Source organism: Sus scrofa, chromosome 6 (assembly GCF_000003025.6).
Source record: "Sus scrofa isolate TJ Tabasco breed Duroc chromosome 6, Sscrofa11.1, whole genome shotgun sequence".
Taxonomy (NCBI): domain Eukaryota; kingdom Metazoa; phylum Chordata; class Mammalia; order Artiodactyla; family Suidae; genus Sus; species Sus scrofa.
The window spans coordinates 40,099,977-40,118,164 of record NC_010448.4 but is presented as its reverse complement, the minus strand read 5'-3'; the positions used below and the strand labels follow the sequence as shown (position 1 = coordinate 40,118,164).

Sequence of the window (18,188 nt, the reverse complement as noted above, 5' to 3'; positions counted from 1 at the left end):
CTCAAGAATTGTAGTTTCAGACCTCAAGACCTCACTCTCAGTAATGAGTAAAACAAGTAGACAGGAAATCAGGAAGGGTACAGAGGACAGCACTGTCCATGGAGTTGGCATGTACAGAATATTCCATCCAACAAAAAGAGAATACAGACTTTTCAGTAACACACGAGAGGACATATGCCATCCATAAAAAGAGTCTTAATGAAATTTACAAAACTGTAAGACATACAAATTTTTCTCCATACACAAAATCAAAGTTGAATAAGCTACAGAAAGAAACTCAAGTATTTGAAAATTAAACAAAACATATTTAAATAAATTATGGATCAAACCAGACACCTTTGAGAAATGTCACAATATTCTGAACTAAAGGAAAATAAAACATCATAGATAAAAAGTCGATGGCAATGTCTAAAACAGTGCTTAGATATTGCTCTAATTTGTATCTTTAAATGCTTATATTAGAAGAGAATGATCTCAAATCAAAAGTTAACAACTTAAAAAAACATAAAAGACCAAACTAACCCCAAAGGAAGAAGGAAAGAAGGAATAAAGATGGGAACAGAAATCAATAAAACAGTAAACAAGAAAAACAGAGAAAAATCAATGAAATTAAAAAATGCTTCTTTGAAAAGATCAACAAAATTGACAGGTCCTTAGCTAGACTGACCAAAACAATAAGATAAAACTAGCAAAGTCAGAAATGAAAGAAGAGACATCATCACCAACCCTACGGAAATCATAAATAGATTATAAAGGAATGCTATGCACAACTTTATGCCATTAAAGAAATGGACAAATTCTTACAAAGCCAAAGTTAACAACATGGGCTCAAGAAGAAACAGGAAATCTAAACAGACACATAACAAGAAACAAAATAGTTTTTTTAAACTATTTTAAATAGTAATTATAAAATTAATTAATCATAATAGTAATTACAAAACTTCCCATAAAGAAAAGCCCAGGCCTGGATTGGTTTCACTGGCAAATTCTATCGAACACTTAAAGAAATAATACCAATGCCTCACAAACTTAATCAGAGGAGAAAAAACACTCCCATCTCATTCTATGAGAACAGTATTATCCTGATACAAAAGTCAGACAAAGACATTATACAAGAATCGAGAACTACAGACCAATATCCCTCATGAATATCCCCCGTAACATATCAGCAAATCAAATTCAGTAACATATGTAAAGGATTATACAAACCACAAGATTATACAATATATAACAAAAGGCTTACATAAAGTGGGTTTAACTAGGAATGCAGGGTTGGCTTAATATCAGAAAATCAATTAATGTTATTAATAAAGAACAAACCTACACAATTATCTCAATAGAAGCAGAAATAAACGTTTAACAAAATTCAATCCCATTCATTATAGAAAATTCCCAAAAAACAGGAATAAAAGAAAATTTCCTCAACCTAATACAATATATCCATGCAAAACTTACAGCCAGCATCACACTCACTGGTGAAAAACTGAATACCTTCTCCCTAATCAGAAATAACACAAGGCTGTCCTTTTTTACCATTTCTATTCAATGCAGTACTAGACAGTCAACCTAGTGCAATCAGTTAAAAAGACATCAAGGAAACTGTTCTATTCACAATAGCATCAACAAATATTAAAATGCTTGGGAATAAATTTTTTAAAAAGAAGCTTACGAGTTGTACTCTGAAAACTACAAAACATTTTTTAGAGGATTAAGGAGAGTCTAAATAAATGAAGAAATATTCCATGTCCCTGGATTAGAAGATTCAGTATTAACATTGCAGCTCTCTCCCCAAATTCATCACCAAATTCAATAAGTCCCTGTAAAAATTCCAACAGCATTTTTGCACTGGTAGATAAAATTAGCCTAAAATTAACATGGAGATGCAAAGGGCCCAGAGTAACCAAAAACACTTTGAAAAAGAGAACAGTTAGGAGACTTAACAGTTCACTATAAAGCCACAGTAAATCGAGATGACTTGGTACTGATATAAGATAAACAAACAGATGAAATACAGCATATACGAAGAAACAAACAACTTTAAGACCAACTGGTTTTCCCAAAAAAAGAGTGTCAAAATAACCATTGTAAAAAACAATCTTTTCAACAAATGGTTCTGGGACAACTGAATTTAGATCCTTGCTTCACACCATATACAAAAATCAACTCAAAATGGATCATAGCCCTAATTCTAAGAGCTAAGTCCATAAAAACTCTAGAAAACAGAGGAGAAAAATTCCTGCGATTTTGGTTTAGGCAAAGAATTTTTAGATATTATAAAGCACTTATAAGAAAAGAAAAGAAAAAAGAAAAAACTATCAATTGGACTTCATCAAAACCAAAGACTTTTTTGTGCTTTAAAAGACATCTTAAAAAGAAAAATCCAAGCCAAGTCACAGACTTAAATACTCGTAAATCATATATTCAATAAAAGACTTGTATTTAAAATATGTAAAGAACTTTTACACTCAATAATAAGAATCCAATTAAAAACTGAGCAAATGATTTGAGAAGACACTTTTTTTTTCTTTTTAGGGTTACACGTGGGCACATGGAAGTTCCCAGGCTGGGGTCAAATTGGAGCTACAGCTGCTGGCCTCCACCACAGCCACAGCAATGTGGGATCCACATTGTGACCTACACCGTGGCAATGCCAGATCCTTAACCTACTGAATGAGGCCAGGGATCAAACCTGCATCCTCTTGGATATCAGTCAGGTTCTTAACCCAACTGAGCTGCAACAGGAACTCCTAGACACTTTTAAAAAGATATACACACAGCTAACAGTGCGTGAAAAAAATCTTCAACATCATTAGTTGCTACAGGAATGCACATTTAAAACAGGAGATGATATTTCACTGCCACTAGAATGGCTATAATGAAAAAGGATACCAAGGATGTGGAAAAACTGGAAACCTCCTACATTGCTGCTGGGAACGTGGACTTACATAGCCACTTTGGAAAATTGTATATAATCTCTTTTAAAAAGTTAAAAATAAATCCACTATCTTATTCAGCAGTTCCACTCCTAGGTATCTACTAAAAGAAATAAAACACATGTCCACACAAAGGCTTGCATATGAATGTTCATAGCAACATTATTCACAAGAGCCAGAGAACTGAACAATCTGAGTGTTCACCAACTACTGAATGAATAAACAGAATATCCCAACAGAATAAGAAGGAATAAACTACCAATGCATCATACAACATGGATGTAGCTCAAAAACCCTTTTGTTTGTTGACAGATGCAAAAGACTAAATATTTGTATGATTCTATTTAAATTAACTGTCCAGAAAATACAGGTTTCTCTAAACCTGTATAGAGAAAGCAAATGAGTGGTTACCTGAGGCTGGGGATCTGGATGGGAACTGACTATAAATGGAAAAAAGGGATCTTTTTAGCATAACGCGAATGTTCCAAAACTGGGTTGTAGTGAGTTAGTGGCACAACTTGAAATCTACCCAAACCCACCAAATTGCACACTGAAAAATGGATGGCATGCAGGCACACGAAAAGATGCTTAATATTGCTGATCATGAGGGGAATGCACCTCAATGTTCCCAGTAGCATTATTTACAATTGCCAACATATGGACGCAACCTAAGTTTTCATCAACAGTTAAGTGGACAAAAGACAAAAAACATGTGGTGTACACACACACACACACACACACACACACAGAAATACTACTCAGCCATTAAAAAGGATGAAAATTTTGCCATTTGCAACAATATGGATGGACTTGGAGGATATTGTGCTAAGTGAGGCAGGTCAGACTGAGAAAGACAAGTACTGTAATATTACTTATATGTGGAATCTAAAAATTACAACAAACTAGTGAATAAGGAAAAAAGAAGCAGACCCAGATTTTGAGAACAAATTAGTAGTTACCAGTGTGTGTGGAGGGGGGGCAATTCAGGGGTAGCAAATTAAGAGGTACAAATTATTATAGCACAGTACTATAGGATAATTTATATAGTATTGTACGTTTATAAACTACAATTTAATTTTTTATTTTTTGTCTTTTTAGGGCTACACCTGCAGCACATGGAGGTTCCTAGGGGTCAAATCAGAGCCACAGCCTATGCAGGATCCAAGCCACATCTGTGACCTACACCACAACTCACGACAACGCCAGATCCTCAACCCACTGAGCAAGGCCAGGGATCGAACCCATGTCCTCATGGATACTAGTCAGGTTCATTCACCACTGAGCCATGATGGGGAGAACTCCCTCAATGACAATTTTAAAAAAGAAAGGAATACAAAGAAATGGATGTTACGGTATATAAATTATACCTCAATAAAATTATTTGAAAAAAAATGGAACCAAAGAACCAAACACTAAAGTAATCACAATACTGTCTAGGAAGAAGGCAGCAATAATAAAAGTGTACATTTTGAAAGAAAAGTGTCAAAAAATTAAAATATAGCTAAATATGTAATATCCAAGTCAATGGAAAAGAACAAACAGAAAGTGCATAATCTGAATGGTATTAGAGGGGGTCAGGGGGCTGTGAGGCAATAAATAAGAAGGGTAAACAGAATGCCCCCAACAGCAAATAGTTACAATAAACCTGGACCAAGCCTGCCCAACACTGTCAGAGAAAGTTAAAAACTATTTTCAGTAACAACACATATGGGAGTTCCCGTTGTGGCTCAGTGGTAATGAACTCGGCTAGTATCCATGAAGATGCAGGTTTGATCCCTGGTCCCACTCAGTGAGTTAAGGATCTAGCATTCCCATGAGCTGTGGTGTAGGTTAGGTCACAGACACGGCTTGGATCTGGCGTTGCTGTGGCTGTGGTGTATGCCAGCAGCTCTAGCTCCAATTCGCCCCTTGGCCTGGGAACCTCCATATGTGGCCCTAAACAGAAAGCAAAAAACAATATATGTACATGTATGTATACACAAAGATGTATCACCCTCTGGGGGTAAGGAGTTCATCTTCTCTGTTTATCTGTTTACGTATCTGACTCTTAGAACCACATTAATGTTTCCCATAACCTTCACACACACCCAAAATAAACCATTAAACCCAACCTAATGTGGAGAGAATCCAAAATGGAACACAAACACTCACGAATGAACCTAACGGTATTACAAATGAATCATAATTACAAAGAAAGGAGTGGGAAAGAAAAAGAACAAAAGTAACTTTGGAAAAGTTTCTTGACTGCTACTTACAAAGCTAAAGAAAAAAAAAAAAATCCTGGACACAAATAGTGCAATATACTTAATAAACATGTTTCTCCTGGGGGTGAGAATTAGCACTCTGAAACTGCTTTTGCATGTCTGCAGTGGACCCTTGAACATGGGTTTCGATTGTGCTGGGCCACTTATATGTGTTTTTGTTTTTTTCTTTTTCCAGTAGAAACATGATCCAAACACAGAGAACCAAGGATCGGAGGGCCGGCTGTAATGTTATACATCAATTTTCAACTGTGTGGAGGGTTGTATACACCAATTTTCAACTGTGTGGAGGGTTGGTGCCCCAATCCACTAAGTTGCTCAAGTGTCAGTTGTACTAGATGCCTAAAAAATAAGTAAGTACACTATATATAATAACAGCCAAGTTTCACTATTGGAGAAAGAAGTCATAAATAAGAAAAAACTGAAATAAATCTGGTGGTGGTAGATTAGAATCAGAAGTATTGGTATAATCAGGAGGTTTTTGTTTGGCTGTGCCCACAGCACGCATTAGTTCCCCAGCCAAGGCTCGAACTTGCACGTCAGCAATAACCCGAGCTACTGCAATGACAATACCGGATCCTTAAGCCACTGCATGACAGAAGGACTCCTAAAATTATGTTTTTTTAATACACACAAGCAGACAAACATATAAATATGTGCTTAATGATAGAATTTCCTAGCCTTATCTGCTAGAACAGCCTAGAAGCTACAACACCCCAATGGCAATACATACGCTTACACGAGATGGTTTTTCAACACTGTTCTCCAACGAAAGGAACAAGAACTCCTTGGAGAAGCGGTTACTGATTCCAAGGCTGGGACAGAAAAAATACAAGATAAACCTATAACATTTCATGGTGTCAGAAAGACAGTGTTCAGAAAAAGATGGGAACTTGTTGAAAGATTTCAGAAGTCAACTCCAAGGAGTTCCTAACGGTCAAAGGTAGAATGATTTGAGCAAACAAAACAATGATAACTCAATTTTGACGCACAGAATATCCAAGTCCATACAGATAAAAATACTCAAATAAATAATAAACAAGGGCAGCGAGGGCCAGAGGGAGGCTTGACATAGTTCTTCATTACAAAAGAATTCCAAGAAATAAATGTAGACAGGGCAAAACATAAAATCACCATTAGGCAAAAACTAAAGTCATAATTGTTGCAGGCAAGATCTACAAACGAACGCAAGAACTAGTTCGAGATGGAAAAAAAAAAAAAACCCTGAAAATCTCAAAGTATCTCCTACAAGATAGCACCTGTAACGAAAAAGACAGTAACCTAAAGCAGAGAAACCTGGCAGAGAGTCTCTTTAACAAAGAGATCAAGGTTAAAGAGATCAGTGTTGAAATGGACCTCCTGGAGTGACCTACTAGAATGTATCTCTAATCTGAATCTCTACATCATGGATTTCTGGGGTATTCTTGCCAAAAAATGCAAAACCTCCTTCTAATCAAGTGAGTTTATCAAACAAACCCAAACTGAGGAACACCATACAAAATACCTGACCAGTACTCTTAAAACATATTAAAGTTGGAGTTCCCGTCGTGGCTCAGTGGTTAACGAATCCGACTAGGAACCATGAGGTTGCTGGTTCGATCCCTGGCCTTGCTCGGTGGGTTAGGGATCTGGCATTGCCGTGAGCTGTGGTGTAGGTTGCAGACACGGCTTGGATCCTGCACTGCTGTGGCTGTGGCGTAGGCCGGTGGCTACAGCTCCGATTCGACCCCTAGCCTGGGAATCTCCATATGCTGCAGGTGCAGCCCTAAAAAGGAAAGAAAAAAAAACAAAACAAAACTGAAGTCATGAAAGATAAGGAAAAACAGAGGAACTGCCAGTGACTGGAGGACAGTAACAAACAAATGCAAGGTGGGGTCCTATACAGGATCTTGGAACAGAAAAGAACACCTAAGGGAAAGTCGGTGTAATTCAAATACGATCTGCAATTCAATTAAGACCTGTAGATTCGTTAATAGTATTGCACCAACATGGATTTCCTGGTTTACGGTTATTTTATCATGGTAATACAAGATGTTATAATTTTAGGAGAAGCTGGATGAGGGGGCATATGGGAACTCTGTACTATTTTTTGCAATTTTTAAGTCTGAAATTAGTTCAAACTTAAAAGTTAAAAAGATGTTTTTCAGTCTGTTCTATAATGGTTTAAGAGAACACTTAAGATCAACTTCATTTTATCCCATTAAATACTAGATTTATATATATATATATATATATATATAAAGTAAAGCTGTAAAGTTAAGTTTCAATTGAAAACTGTGTTATAAGACTGAAGCTGTGAGTTGGGGCGACTCTACTTCCTTTGGTCTTTAGCAGAATCTAACACGTTTCTTTGTTTCTACTACCATCTTGCTCCATCAGGAACATCTATTTGCAGGAAGAAACATAAACAATGAGAGGCTCAAAACAAAGTTGAAGAACACGGAAAATTATTTAATGACAGTACTCTTGAAATTACACGTCTGTAAAGAAAACCACAATAATCCCACAATTTTTTTTCTCGGGGAAAATCTGACACAGAAAGGCTCACTGAACAAGCAGTTGGAGTGGGGGGCTCCTTTGTGTGTATGTGATTGTACTCTTAGTGGTTCTCTGTTTTGTGGGGGGTGGACTGAGAGAAAAACAGTTTTTAAAAAATATATGTGCAGTTGATCAAAAGTTACTAAGGAACAGAATCCTCTATATTTTTAGGCATTTTAAAATCTCTGTTCTAAATTATCCATTAACTTGTGGGGACTCAGGCTCACCCCCTTATTATTAAAATACATATTCATAAAACTTTTACAGTTGTGCTGCTCTAGTTACAAATAGCTTCTACTTTTCTAGGACATAACTTCACTTTGTTTAAGCAAGAATTCATTAAAGAAGCTATAAATAACCTTTAAATATTTAGCCATGAATAGAGGGTGGACTGGCATTGATGGCTTATTTTAGTACTAATGCAGAATGCTTTTTAAAAGCTACATTTTAGCATGCATCAAGTTAATGATTAACACTTGCAGTGTAATTTTCAATGTTAGAATAAATGTCTCTTTATTTTAAGGAGTTTTGCTAAAAGTAAATATGTTATTCAATTATTCACCAGCAGGAAAGTAGCCTTAAAGAATGAAAGTGTTGGGAAGATTAAAACATAAAATTTCTTATTTAAAAATTTTATTTATTTTTATCATCTAGACAACCTTTCCTTCTCTCCCAAAATGTAACACCAGTTAAAACTGCACACACTAGGGAAGCAGAATTACATACGGAACTGTAAGAAATCAAGGATCCATTGTGGGGTACATATAGCATATATATGAATCAAAGACATTTCTACATTCAATTCTGAATCACAAAGTTCACAACATTTTAGAGACCAAGTTTCATAAAAATCTTTACTTAAAAAAAAAGTTTTACAAAATACCATTCTTCCAATCAAAGAAACTTTCCTTTGGGTACATGTAGCTTTCTGCTTTAGAGATTACAGAATGACAGTCAAAGGGGGAGAAATTTTTTTAGACAGCCACCTAGCTGCAAAACCTACAAGAAGTAGGTTTTTTTTTTTTTTTTTTTAAAGTGCCTTTAAAATGCTAAAGCAAGTAATATAATTGTTGAATCTATTTGAAATTTTTAAAGTTTCTTTAAAATGGCCATATGGTATGCACAACATCACAGCTGGTGCAAAACTGCCTGTACTTAAGTTCGAAACACAAAAACAGTGCACATGAACAGTATTCTTCGAAAAATAATGCAAAATGCTGCCACTGCATCATAAGGCAAACTTAAACTAGACTGTTGACAATATTCAGAGATTAACAAAACAAGCCAAATATTAAAGTATTTAAATATTTACTTTGACTTTTTTAAATACCACTGATAAGAGTAAGAGAACTCGCTGCCAAATTAACTCAGGATGCCTTATTTCAAATTACAGGAAATGTATTTTGCTATACATATTCTAAACAATTGCAAAACTAGGTTTTAGGATGTCAAACTCCCATTTCCTAGGCAGGCCCTAGTTTTTCTGCTGCAATCTGGCAGCTTTGAACTTTGAAACCCTCTTTGTAGTTCCTTCTGATACTTCTGACAGAACTTCTTTTCGTTCTGGGATGGTGGGTAGCAGAGGATGAGCTATGGCTGGGTGTGGTGGTAAGGAGGGCGACAAAAATTCTTTTTCTATTACAGTTCCAGAAAAAGCCTAGAAGACAAAAGTCAGATTATGATAATAAAATGCAAAGAAGATGCCCATAAAACCTTTATTCCGTATGTGCAATCAGACATTTCTTTTCATTAAAAGTAAATTCTTTAGGATTTTTGGACAAAACTCTCACATCAAAATGCAAATTGCTCATAGAAATCAAATACATTAATATATATCTTAATTACACCACCAAAGATAAGCAGATTCTTCTAGTACATACCACAACCAAATGTAAAAAAACATGTTTATACAGGATTTTTAAAAACTGGATAAATAAAAGGTCCTCAACTTTCCCACATTCCATTTATACCCAGACCATGCTGTGAAAAATCATGTATTAAAATTAAAAATTCTATTAGGGTGTCAAACAGCAGCTGATGAATGAGCTATCCTATGGTGGCCACGTTGCCTGCTAGCCAACAGCTTAGTTTCGGCAGCAGTAACATCTCTTAGGTGGTATTCACTTACGCAATTATTTGAGTATTTTATTGCTCTGGCCTCAATTTTATTTGAGATCAGAGGAAACTGAAAACTGAAAGAGCTGGTGCTAGTGGAAGTAAGTAAAGTCTCAAACTTTAATACAATTAATTCAGTGAAAATCAGAGGCACCACAAAAAATGATTCAGTGATGTCAACCAGATGTTTGCTGGACTTAATTTGGGTTAACTGCATGTCCTGTATGTACGTATGTATGTATGTAAGGTGCACAAAATGCTGGAAATAAAACCAAAGCTATGTCTTTCTGTATCTTTTTATGTAGCGATCAATCAAAATCTAGGAGTTACTATGATTTTTTTTTAAGATTTCTGATATTTGGAACCTCCTCACTTTCAGCTTCTAAAACCAAATTTACAAACTAAAATGTGACATGTACATGTTCATGTATATTTTGTTTTCCTTTGTCTACCAACTGTACAAAATTAGTGTAAGGCGGTACATCACTTGGATAGTTTAAAAAGTTAACCTCCTCCATCTTGCCCCAGCAAAGAAACAAAAGCAAAGAATGCCCCGACCCTCCCACAGCACTTTGATCTTGGGTGGACTCCAGCTCTTAAAAGAAATTCAAAGTCTACTTTTCTAAAAACTCCACTTTATCACGATGAGCACAAAGCCGTCTTGTTATACTAAAAATGCTTTTGAAAAAGAGAATATTTTAACATTTAAAGACATCTTTCAAAGTACGTGCCCTAATCATGAACTATTTATTTTGATATCAAAAAATTTATAGTATCTAGATGTTAACGGTCACCGCTCAATACAAAATGCAAAGCCATTAAACAGGATGAAATGAAAATAAGTTCCACACTTGAGCTCTGGCTATGGCACGATACATTAAGTCCTTACAAAAACCCAATTTTCAGATACTTTAAAACAGCAAAAGTCTATCACCTGTTTTTCTACCTGCATGGAAGACGATTAAGTAAGTTAAAATACTGTCCAGGTCAGCTGAGATCACTATATTGGGAGTAGGAAAGAACATTCTGATCTGCCCCTTTTAAATATTAATATTATTTATTATTAAATACTAATAACCTCTCCTTCCCCCATCACCATTTAATACAAGCAACAGATGTGTTACATATGTTTATATGTAATATTTTTAGAAGTATCTGATGTTTAAACAAATGGGTATATCCATTTGATGAGAGTGTGAGTTCCCCCACTCTTCCTTAAATACTTTTAAAATTGAAAATCTGAAAATCCACCAGACCCAAGAATAAAAAAGTCACGTCTGGGTATAATGGAAACCGTAACGTTCTCATTTGGGTAGCTCTCCATCTCCTCCTTTTTCCACTCACCAAACTGTGCAACAGCGTAGCTAAGAGTGTGCGCGTGCACACTCATTCTTCTGAGCAGAGGATCTACACCTTTCACTAGATTGTAAAACGGTTCCCTAACTCCCAAGAGTTAAAAATTTCACTAGCACAAGCCAAAACATAGAAGGCTTTAGATAATTACCTGCCATGTATGTCTGTTTTTTTCCTTTAACTCAACTAAAGCATTTAAAAGAGAAAAGCATAATCTGCTACTTGAATGACCATAAAATGACTACAGTCTGGTCTAAAATAAGCTACTAAATAATTTTCTAGCCAAAGAATGAAACACATATGCTAATTAAGATACTTTTAATTCCTATTTCACAGGAACAGAACTTTTAAGGGTGGTTATACTTTCACCGAAGAAATTTTTGAACTGTTTTAACACAATACCTATATAGTGTTTGCTGTGACTATTAATATTTTTATGAATTAATTATCAAAAAACTACAAGCCTAGAATTAATGAGGAGCTATGACTCTGGAGATTGAAAAAATACATACATTTTATATACATATATATATATATATATAAACTAATGAAGCTACAAAATAAATAATGCCATTACCCTGATGATTAATAAATTTAAATAATATATAAATAATTTAAGGACAATAGATGAATGACTTATAGACCATCCCTGGAAGATACAGCAGCTACAATTTAAAAAAATCTTTTCAACTCCAAAATCAACTACGTAAAATAGGGAAAATGAATAACACGCCCCTTTGAAAGGAAGCTACCGCCACCTTTTAAAATCATAAAAATTGGTCAAAGATACTGTATCAAATAAGGAGTTAAAAATATACACACACCTCCAGTGTTCCTGATGAGGGCAACAGTTTCTTCTGATGGTTTTCTTGCTGTTCCTCTTCCAAAATGCTCTCACTAGTGTCACTACAAGTGGCCTCTTCACAGCTAATGCTCCTCAAGACGCCCCGTCTGTCATCGAAGTCGGCCGCACTGCTTTCACTGGTGTCACTGCAAACACTGTTCTCTCTGCTGCGAGACTTCAGGATTGACTTACGAGGAACGTATTCTCCGTTCACAATATCAACAAAGACTCTACAACATCAAAAAAAAAAAAAAAAAAAAAAACCACACTCTAGTTTACCTCGTAAAACTGAGGATAAATTTATAACTATTTTAAAAAAATCTTTTTTGGAAATTCATCTGAAATTAAACCTATAGCTAGAGTTTTCACCATCACAGTAATTCTGTAGCCTCAAATATCATTCTTAAAAATATAATTTTTTGGCCTAATAAAATATAGCAGTTTATTTATAAGAATGTTCTGGGTGACGAAGGCTTGATTTGCCAAGATTCCACATGTATTTCAGATCCCTTTTAAGTCATTGAGCAATTTTCTCTATTTTATAAATATGAGTCACAAAAAAAGTAGGAATTTTTGAATGACAGTTTTCTCAACAAACAATACAACAAACAACTGGAACAGCATACTTAACTTGGACTCTCTGAAAAGGTAAACCACATGCTAAGCACTTGTCATAGCTGTGGTAGTGCTGTCCCAGGCCACTAAAACACAAACTTTCACGTCTAAAGTTAAGAGACAACATTTTCTGACTGGATGGGGAATATTTTAAAAGCACTGGTGAAGAGGCGAAAAAGGACAAAACCAAGCAATGTTCCAACTGCTTTGAACTTGGAAGCTCTGGTGGGGCTCAGCAGCTCCTGTGAGTCTCTCTAAAATACTAAGCTAACCCTATCAGAAGACCTCACTTTGCAGAGAGAGCCTTCCCTCTGTGTTACAACCTTTTCCTGTAAATATTCAGTTGCAAAAAGAGAGCAGGGAAGAGCAGCTCTGCTCTGCTGTCTATGAATGCCACTCACCTGTAAATGTCAGCAGGAGTCCGGATCATAGGCAGCTCTTGGGCAGAATGACCGCTGCCAGAGCTGTTCTTTCGTTTGCGTTTGGCTTCTTCTTTCTTTTCACTGAATTTTAAAGTGGTATTTTTTCCAGTATTTATTCGGACCTAAACATTTCACAGCAAAAAATTATGACCCTTTTGAGAAAACAAGGCCAAAACTACAAATGAATAAACTCTACCAATAAAGAAATAATACTAAGGGAAGCAGTTTAAATTTTGTGACACTGAAATGATGTGCATTATCAGATAGAGCTATCTTTAGCCTTATCATGCTTCTACGGCATGAAATGACCTCTTCTTAAATGACCAATTCTGGTCATCAGTGACTTTATTATTGTACAGAAAGCAAAATACATATAAACTAAATGCTAGATTTACTACAAACGTTCATATTACCCATTACTTTGATATAAGATTTTGGCTTAAATCATGCATTCCCAAACAAAGAGCACAATTAGCCAAGATAAATATTCGGTAAGATTATAAAATTTAAGTCATAAAAGTAAAGCTTAGCTATTCAGAATTTTTTAAATAGCTCTACTTTTTAAAAACCAGAGGACCAAAAAATAAAAAAATCAACCCTGTTCATCAGGATCAACACATTCTTCTTCTATCCCTACTTGGCATTTACACCACACTTTCCATGAATGCTCTTCCCCACGACATTCCCGCAAATATTATTTATTCTTCCTGTTTTACCTAAATGGAAATTAACCGAAAGCCTGAAAAGAGACTCACAAAACAAACTCTTTTTCTGGCTAATAGATGCTCCTTTTAATCTGAAGTATTAGAATATAAAAATATATAATTATTTAACTTCACATTAAAGCAGAGAAAACTTAAAGGACCTACAAAATATTAAATATGTGTTAAACACATTTCCTAAATAATCATCACAGACACTTAAGACTGATACCACAGACTCTTCATTCTGCTACAGGAAATCCCTGCAAGGGTACCTGTGGTTAAAGAAGAAGCACTAAACTGAGATGAAGGAGTCCCTGTTTTATTACTGACCAGTTCTACGGTTTTCTAGGCCTTATGTTTCCTTGAGAAGACAATTCAGAAAGATGAATTCCCAGTGGCTCCTTAAAGCAGTATTATGGGGCAGGGAGAGCGAGGCAATGTGTTTAAGGCAGCCTATTCTTGCCTCAGTGAGATTCAACCTGCTCTGATCTGGGATTTAAATACTGGAGATTCTACAATAAGTATGGAGGGAACAAAAAGTCTTTTGATACTAAGAAAAGCTTAAAAATCTGTATTTGAAGGTTTCACTATAGTAACACCAAATGCTCTAAAATACCACAATTCTAAAGTCATGATTACCCAGAGATATTTATATTTACTTTGTGAGAAAAGGAACTCATTTTTACTTCCTTCTAAATTTTTGCTTTTTGCTCATGATGCTCCTATTCATTTTATGCCCACATGGAAAACAAACGGATATAAATACAAATTTAGCTAAAGGAAGTCACTTCATCTTAAATACACCACAATGCCCACCATGTAACTCTAGAATTCCTAGGAGCACTTTCTGAATGAAGGACAGGCGAAGTTACAGCAGGCAGCACTCAAACTGGATCTCGTTCCAGACCCCCAATATTCAAAATTCTATTGTGGCTTCAGAGAACGACAGACTAATACCAGCTAACTAACTACCTAGACTTTTTCCCCCACCTCCTTTTTTTTTTTTTTTTTTTTTTTTTTTTTCCAGATAAACTGGTCAGAACAAGAGGCAAAAGATGATTTTCTTGTTTGGCACGATAAACAATATTAATACCCTTTTAATATTGTTCTTTTAAATAATATCATAGCTGAACTTCATGTTCAAATTAAATGAAAAAAATCAGTAAAGTTAAAAGTATACGAACCCTCTTAGGTTCGACAGTATGAGAAAAATATATTGTCGGTATAGAATTCTCTCCAACCCCTGAAGTGTCGTGGTCATTTTCATCGTCGCCACCACCGTCATCATCAGCATCGCTGTCATCGTCATCATCTTCATCGTCATGGCTGTGAGAAGAATTCAAACCACTCATTGAACAGTTCGACTGACTGGTCACTTGGCCATTGAACACTTCGGAGTTTGTAACATTCAGGCCACACCCGCTGGGAGTGAGAGAGTCTGTTCCTGGCTGCTTCACATTCACATGTATGTTCTGATCTTCCCTCTCCTCTTCAGAGGACGTATCCTCTCCATTTGCAACCACAGCATCAGGCTTACTAATAAAAAAGCAAATCCACAACAAAAAAGAAAATGAACAAGATCAAACAAACACACCAGACCTTTACATATTCTAATTTCAGTTCATTTCAACAGGTAAAAACCAAGGTTTTGCATAAGGTATTTTTAAACTCAATTTCCAGGTTAATTATGTTAATGTCATTGAATTTATGGAATGTTCTGAAATAAATGAACAAAAAATGGTTTCTATGCTAATTCTCTATGTTTTAGTTTTCAAAAATAAGTAGAATATAGTATATGATTTGTTTTATCTTTGCAAGGAGGATACTGACCATATACAATATAAATATAATCCAAATAATACAATCATAAATTTGTAAAAAACTCGAGTCAATGTTATCTCTACCTAAAGACCAAAAATTAAAAGCACAGACCTAAAACATACTCTTATTGTCTATTTCTACAATCAGAATATTTTATAAGCATGTATTATTGTAATTTTAAAAATAAAAGATTTATATATATGTACACGAATATACATTTATACACATCCACATTTCTCATGCTTCATTCTATAAAGGATTTGAGGGCCTTATAAAAAGAACAAAACCAAAATTAAACAGAAGTAACATCCTGCAAAAACAGAAAGAGGATCATGACCAAGAAAATCACAAGATTCAAAACTGATTTTAAAAAATGAAACAGTTAATCAAAAAGACCTAAGAATAGGTGGAGAAAACTTTTGTGCTTTTATGTCTTATTTTTCACAATAACTAACTACTACATGTGGTACACCATTTAAGCAAAATATAGGAACTTCTATAGCAACAAATTTCATTGAGCGCTTTGACAATTCTGAGTGTTAACGTATATTTCAAATGGCAGTTTGGTAAAGGTTTTCACAGCTATTACTACTTGACCAGATTATAAATTACCTCCTCAATAAACAGAAACGTTTGTAAAGGAAAGCAAGGGTAAACATTTTACAGTAACAAACTGAGGGCATATTTTTCTTTTAAACAAGTCATTCAAACATACAGCATTATCTTGATTACAGTATAAAAATAATTCATTTAAAATGTGTAAAACATATGTAAGTATCTGCTGTATCTTATTACTTTTAGTACATAAAATACGGCTGAAATTTTACAATAAAAAATAACAGATTTTAAATACTTTTGTACATATGCATGCATGGGCATGTGCACAAACACTAAAAGAAAATATTCTAGAGAACTAGTATCTATTTGAGAGTGGTTAGGCTGATGATATTTTAGTGTATCGTGTATTTTCCTTAATGAACACTTATTTTATAAGGAAATGTCTGTAAAAATTTGCCATTAGGTACCTATCAATATCAGTCTCCCCCAGTAATTCTTCTTGTCTCTCTAGTTCTTCAAGTCGAGCCCACAGTTCCTTATCAGCAAGCAAATCCTTGGATTTTAGATCATTCACAAATTCTGCTTCAAAAATATCTGAAGTTTTTGGTTTGGAGTGAGGTTTATGAGCAATTCGGTGTTTTGCTATTTAAAAAAAAAAAAAAAAAAAAAAAGACATGGCTGTTAATAGTTAATAGCCAATTTTCAAAAGACACAGACCTAGACTTGGTGAGACATTCTTGGTAAGGGGATGCTGAGACAGAGGAGGGCATGATTTTTAGGCCAAACAGTTAAACTCTAAGAATGCATGTCTCTCTCAGAATCTAAGGACCAGCAGTACCAGCGTCCCTGGAGAACACTTCAGAAGCTCAGGGCCTCCCTAGACCTGTTGAATCAGAATCTATATTTTAACAAGAGCCCCAGAGGATTCACATGCACGTGAAAGATTGTGAAGAGCTGCTTGCTTCAGAGCTTCCAAAATGCGAAAGTAAAAATGGTCACAATGCACTCTGGTTATAACACAAAATTCAATACAAGTTAATACCCATTTTCCACCTTTACTTAAGAGAATTTAGTTATTACTAAAGTAACACACACAAGCCTTCTCACAGGATACTTTCAACTCTAAGGCATTGCCAGACACAATACCCTAGAAGGAATCTATGGGAAGCTAATCCTTAGAAAATTCTAATATAATTTTATATGTGAATACTTCTACTTTTTAAATTGCTTTATCTTATTTGTAATCCTCTTGTGAGACAGGAAATGGATAAAAATCTGAACTCAAATCTATCTGCTTTTCATTTAAAAAAAAAGGATCTTTTATAGAGCAGATTCAAGCTTTGAAGAAGGCAATGGAATAAAGTCTAAAATGCTGTTATGAGATATGGTATTTAACAGACGACCTCCATCATATATTCAAATTTACAGAACTGTTTTCTAGGTTTGAAAATACCAAAACAGTATTTCATAGCCTGTTCCAACTATACTGATAAAACAGTATTAACAAGTTTTAGACCTATAAAATAGATAAATCTTTCATTGGTCACCACAAACAAATTCGTTAATTTGTCTTTCGGCCACATGCTATTACTTATGATGCCATTAGTAGAATATAGAATATAGCTTCTAAAATCAACTCTATTTCAACTAACAAATTCTCTTCAGAACTACTAAAATAGGAACTTTAAAAATCAAAATAAATTTTAAAAGTAACAGTGTTCTACAGTTGGCAAATTTAAACCACTTCTGTAACACTTTAAAAAGAGTTTCATTACTCTAACACTTTAGAGCAGACAGGAGGACCACTGCCTTTACAGAAGTAAACCCAAACACATAACCCATCCTCACCAAGAGAAAGCTCGGAGATGCACCTGGGAACAACCTGTATGTGGAAAGCCAGGGCAGCCAACATAAAATGAATGGCTAAAATATGCTTAGATAATATTCATTCTTCCTTTCAAAAAACGGCATCTAAAGCTACAGTTTTAAAAGGAGAAAAATTAGCAAAACATATATTAAAACGC

At 35.0% G+C, this 18,188-nt stretch overlaps 1 protein-coding gene across 1 annotated transcript in view; it reads right to left on the bottom strand.

The window, feature by feature from the left end:
- URI1 (URI1, prefoldin like chaperone) overlaps positions 7,625 to 18,188 on the bottom strand; it is a 67,221-nt gene continuing 56,657 nt past the window's right edge. The window contains exons 7-11 of the mRNA XM_003355831.4: positions 16,632 to 16,806; positions 14,970 to 15,321; positions 13,061 to 13,203; positions 12,025 to 12,274; positions 7,625 to 9,389 (exon numbers count right to left, since the gene is read on the bottom strand). Coding sequence (XP_003355879.1) covers positions 9,207 to 9,389; positions 12,025 to 12,274; positions 13,061 to 13,203; positions 14,970 to 15,321; positions 16,632 to 16,806 — 1,103 coding nt within the window. The 3' untranslated portion in view covers positions 7,625 to 9,206. The remainder of the gene's footprint in view (positions 9,390 to 12,024; positions 12,275 to 13,060; positions 13,204 to 14,969; positions 15,322 to 16,631; positions 16,807 to 18,188) is intronic.